The sequence below is a fragment of the Charadrius vociferus genome, unplaced genomic scaffold (assembly GCF_000708025.1).
Source record: "Charadrius vociferus isolate BGI_N301 unplaced genomic scaffold, ASM70802v2 scaffold104, whole genome shotgun sequence".
Lineage (NCBI taxonomy): Eukaryota > Metazoa > Chordata > Aves > Charadriiformes > Charadriidae > Charadrius > Charadrius vociferus.
Window position 1 is genome coordinate 2113075 of NW_009648255.1, and position 4194 is coordinate 2117268.

General features: G+C 43.8%; 1 protein-coding gene across 1 annotated transcript in view; it reads right to left on the reverse strand.

Annotated features, from left to right (window-relative positions):
* VEPH1 (ventricular zone expressed PH domain-containing 1) overlaps positions 1-4194 on the reverse strand; it is an 84341-nt gene that overhangs the window by 74961 nt on the left and 5186 nt on the right. The window contains 1 exon segment of the mRNA XM_009884405.1: positions 1594-1768. Coding sequence (XP_009882707.1) covers positions 1594-1768 — 175 coding nt within the window.

The window sequence follows — 4194 nt, forward strand, 5'->3', positions numbered from 1 at the left end:
TGCAGCCAAACAGTTGCCCCAAGTAATCAAAAAATCCAGTTAGCTCTCAAACACTCGCAGGCAACGGGCCAAAGTCTACTATCAGTCTCAGCGGTGCCACGAGGCTGAGCCCCGTCCGCGCAGCACGCGAACAAGGCCCTTTGTCTCCCCCCTGCTTCGTCAATCCATCCCGAGCAGCTTATCCTCTTGCTTCCCTTCTCCCTTCAGCAAACACTCAGTCTTTAAGCGTGGTTCTTAGCCTGCTGCAAACCAACCTTTTCATGCCTGAAACACAAACTACGTACAGTGCAATTAAGCCACTACGCAAAATGGAGCGCTTTGCCTATTCAGAGTGCCCTCTTCCAGTCTGGAATTTCCAAATCTGATGTCCACAGCAACATCTGCTGGTAGAATAACACAAATACACAAACCCAAGAGGAACAGTCACGATGAAACCTTCAATTATGGATATTAATCACTTTTCCTAACGTTATGACTACAACAAAACCCTGTTTCACTTTATTTCTTTCTATTAATAGCACTGCATCACAAGTGGTAATGCACTATGTTAACTCATAAATACTAATGTCACAAGTCTTAAAAGAATTATCCATGTCACTTTGTAAGTTGTTAGTAATATTCTGTTCTTGGACTCTACTCAATTAGTATTATCACATAGCTCATACATATTTATCACATTTATCACACATTTGTCCTTAAACAAAGCAGACGAATATGCAAACTCTTACCATAATGTCTTAACAACAAAATTACTTTCTAGCTTAGCTATCCCTCCCCCTAAAAATAACTACACTCCATTTATATTTTTTTAATAAATAAGGAATGCACACATTTAATTTGAGGGCTTAACATCTTCATAACAATGTTCTTGGAATAATTAGACAGTTATTGCTACTTACTGCTATTACCCATACTTGAAGAAACGCAAACAGTGATTTTACTACTGCAGTAGCACTGAATTGCAACAAATACTGTGAACTTTACTGCTTCAACTAAATTGGACTTCCTTTTGTAGAGGTATGAATATTTTTGGCTTTTTAAACCACAAAAGCAACATGTACAGCGTTTAGTAACAATATTCTAGGTAAAGCTAATAACGTAGGCAAAATTAAAGAACAACTACAAAGCTTTTATATCTTACATCTGACTATTTTGCCACAGAATGGGATCCATTTCATCCCCATTTGTACCTTGGAGTATTGCCAGTGATGCTAATAGAAAGGATAAGAGCCCAGTGACTAGTGTCTTATATCATGGCTTATAACTTGAGGTCCATTAGTACGGTATACTAACAAGTACAGATGTATTTCCTGCCCTATGGGTCACCCAATCTATAATGAAACCTCCACAGGCAACAAGGTTCAGTAAATTCATCTGTTCTTGAAAGGTCTTCCTTGATATAGTCTGTTATTAGATCATGTCTAACATGTTTTGTCACATGTTTATAGATACGTCCATATGTATGCTTTATGCATACATGCCTCCTACAGGTTTTTACGTATGTGTGTGTTCGTACATATGCCTGATACCGCCTACCTGCTCTAACGGTGGGCACGCTGCAGGGCTCAAGCCAACGCCTCGGGGTGTTCATACCTTGAAGGACACTTTTGACAATGGTGTCTGTGTGATCAGCCAGCAGATCCGCTTTAGCGATTGCAGCCAGGGATAGATAACTGGACATGTTTCTGCACAGTTCCTTATTGCCCCTCTGAAGAAATTTCACCGCCACTGGGACAGCTAAGGCCATTACTGGAGGTCGATTGTAATTCTGTAAACACATGAAAGACCACTGAAAAAGAAGCAGCTGAAAAAAATTCTCATGCTGATCAGAGTTTAAAAAAAAAAAACAAAACAAAAAACCCAAACCACACACAAAAATCAAGACAACAGGAAAAAACAAACATATCAAGGAAGGTTATGTTTTGGTAACACCACTGAAGGCAGTCTTCAACGAAAGGGCAAGTAAGGAAATTTAGAAGTACTGCACCAGGAGATGCTAATAACACACCTATTTTTATCTTCTGCAAGAGGAGAAAACATGATACTAAGCGCACGAGTTAAAAGTTAACTGCTGTAACATTTCTAACAAGACATTTTGCGTTCGGTGCTCTCAGAGGAGTCAGCACAAGCAGTACCCATCATCCACACAGAGTGGGTAATTTTCATCCCGAAGCGCGGGAAACACCTCGGAGCAGTCACTCGCGCTGTTGGCTGGTACTTATTGCTCCCTGCAGGAAGGGCCACATCACTGCCTCTCAGTCCTGCATCCCGGGATCTGCCCCACTCCACCACCCAGCCCCGAGCGGGGCAGCCCAAGGTGCAGGCACAGAGGCAAGGCTCAGGGAAGCTCAGTTTCAAGCCTGGGGAAACCTTCCCCAGCACAGGTCACAGCTTCCCTCATCTAAACCCAAGCGTGTTACTACTCAAAAGTTTTTGTGCTGGCAGAGACCATGTGAAGAAACAGCCCGTCTATTCCCAGAACAGGATCTCACGCTAAGCCGCTGGGACTAAATCAAAGGCAAACTGGTCAAATGAGGAAAAGAGTACGCATGAGTACTGGGAGACCTGCTCACAGGGTAATAGAATCGTAGAATGGTTGAGGTTGGAAGGAACCTTGAAGATCACACAGTTCCACCCCCCTGCCCTGGGCAGGGCCACCTCCCCCCAGCCCAGGTTGCTCCAAGCCCCGTCCAACCTGGCCTTGAACACCTCCAGGGATGGGGCAGCCACAGCTTCTCAGGGCAACCTGCCCCAGGGGCTCACCACACTCAAAGTGAGAAGTTTCTTCCTCAGATCTCATCTCAATCTCCCCTCTTCCAGTTTGAAGCCATTCCCCCTCACCTTATCATTACATGCCCTTGGAAAAAGTCCTTCCCCAGGTCTCCTACAGGAACTGGAAGGCAGTAATAAGGTCTCCCCAGAGCCTTCTCTTCTCCAGGCTGAACAAACCCAATTCCCTCAGCCTGTCCTCATAGAATATATGCTTTCAGTACAACAGCTTTAGTACTGATCATCAGTTTTCCTCTAATAATAATTTAGATTTCCTTTCTTGATGTCCCTGCTCATTGCAGGGGGGTTTGGACTAGGTGACCTTTAAAGGCCCCTTCCAACACAAACTGTTCTATGATTCTTAAACTCCAGTCAATTTTTCTGAACATTGGGGTCAATGGAAATTTTTCAAGGCAGCTAACTTCTGTCCTCAAAATGGCACCAAGCTTCAGCGATCTCACGGCTATCTGCACGTGTACTTCAGTTTTGACATTAAGGTCAGAAAAGGTTTTCTGCAACTATTTGTATACGTGCGATTGTGTGCACAGACTATACACAGCTATTGCCCATTAAGTTCCCATACCTAACTGCCCTTGAAACCAGTAGGAAAAGTTTATGTGTAACTGAGGACCTGCATTCTTTCTGGAGCCTCCTTAATCAGTGCTTTTCTCTCATCTTCACTCAGTTTTGAACATCTCTTTGAAACTGGAGTACGTCACTGTTTTTGAAAATAATCCTGCAATATGATTATATTTAATTAGCATCTGAAATCCCAGGCAGCCACTGGGACCCAGATGTTTCAGAAAGCAACAAAATAGTGCAAAGAAAGGCAGTCCAGACTTAACACATGCTCGTTCTGGACCAGCACTGAAAAAAAAAAAAATTAGACCTGAAAAAAAACAAACTTCTTGTTCCATATACCCTGCTAGGTTGCCTCCTAGGCCAGCTCTGCCTCCATCAGCAGTAACTGCCTTTGCCATTAGCCTCACGGAGAGCAGGACTCACCCTAATTACGGCCGTATTGTGCTACTCAGTGAATGCAAGAGCCCAGTTTAACCCGCTATGAGGATTTTTCCTTGCAACAGAGACCTGCCTGCAGCCGCGCCGGGACAGTGCCTTTCTGCCAGCCCCTAAGGAAGAAGGGGCTGCGCAACTCCTAGGTGTCAAGATAGCTCATCGTGGCAACTGCCATATGACCAAAAGCTGCGTCTTTAATGAGAAAAGCCCTTAAAGTGAACCGAGCTTTATGCAGCAGCATGTTTAAATCATCATAATGCCTCATTATATTTGGCTGAGAGGCACTACTGAGTAGGAGCCAAATTCTGCCTCCAAGTTATACTCTGGGACTCCACGCAGAAAGAACGGGAAGATAAGGTTTGGCCCTCAGACTATGATTTCAAACATCTAAGAAAATTCCAAAGAATG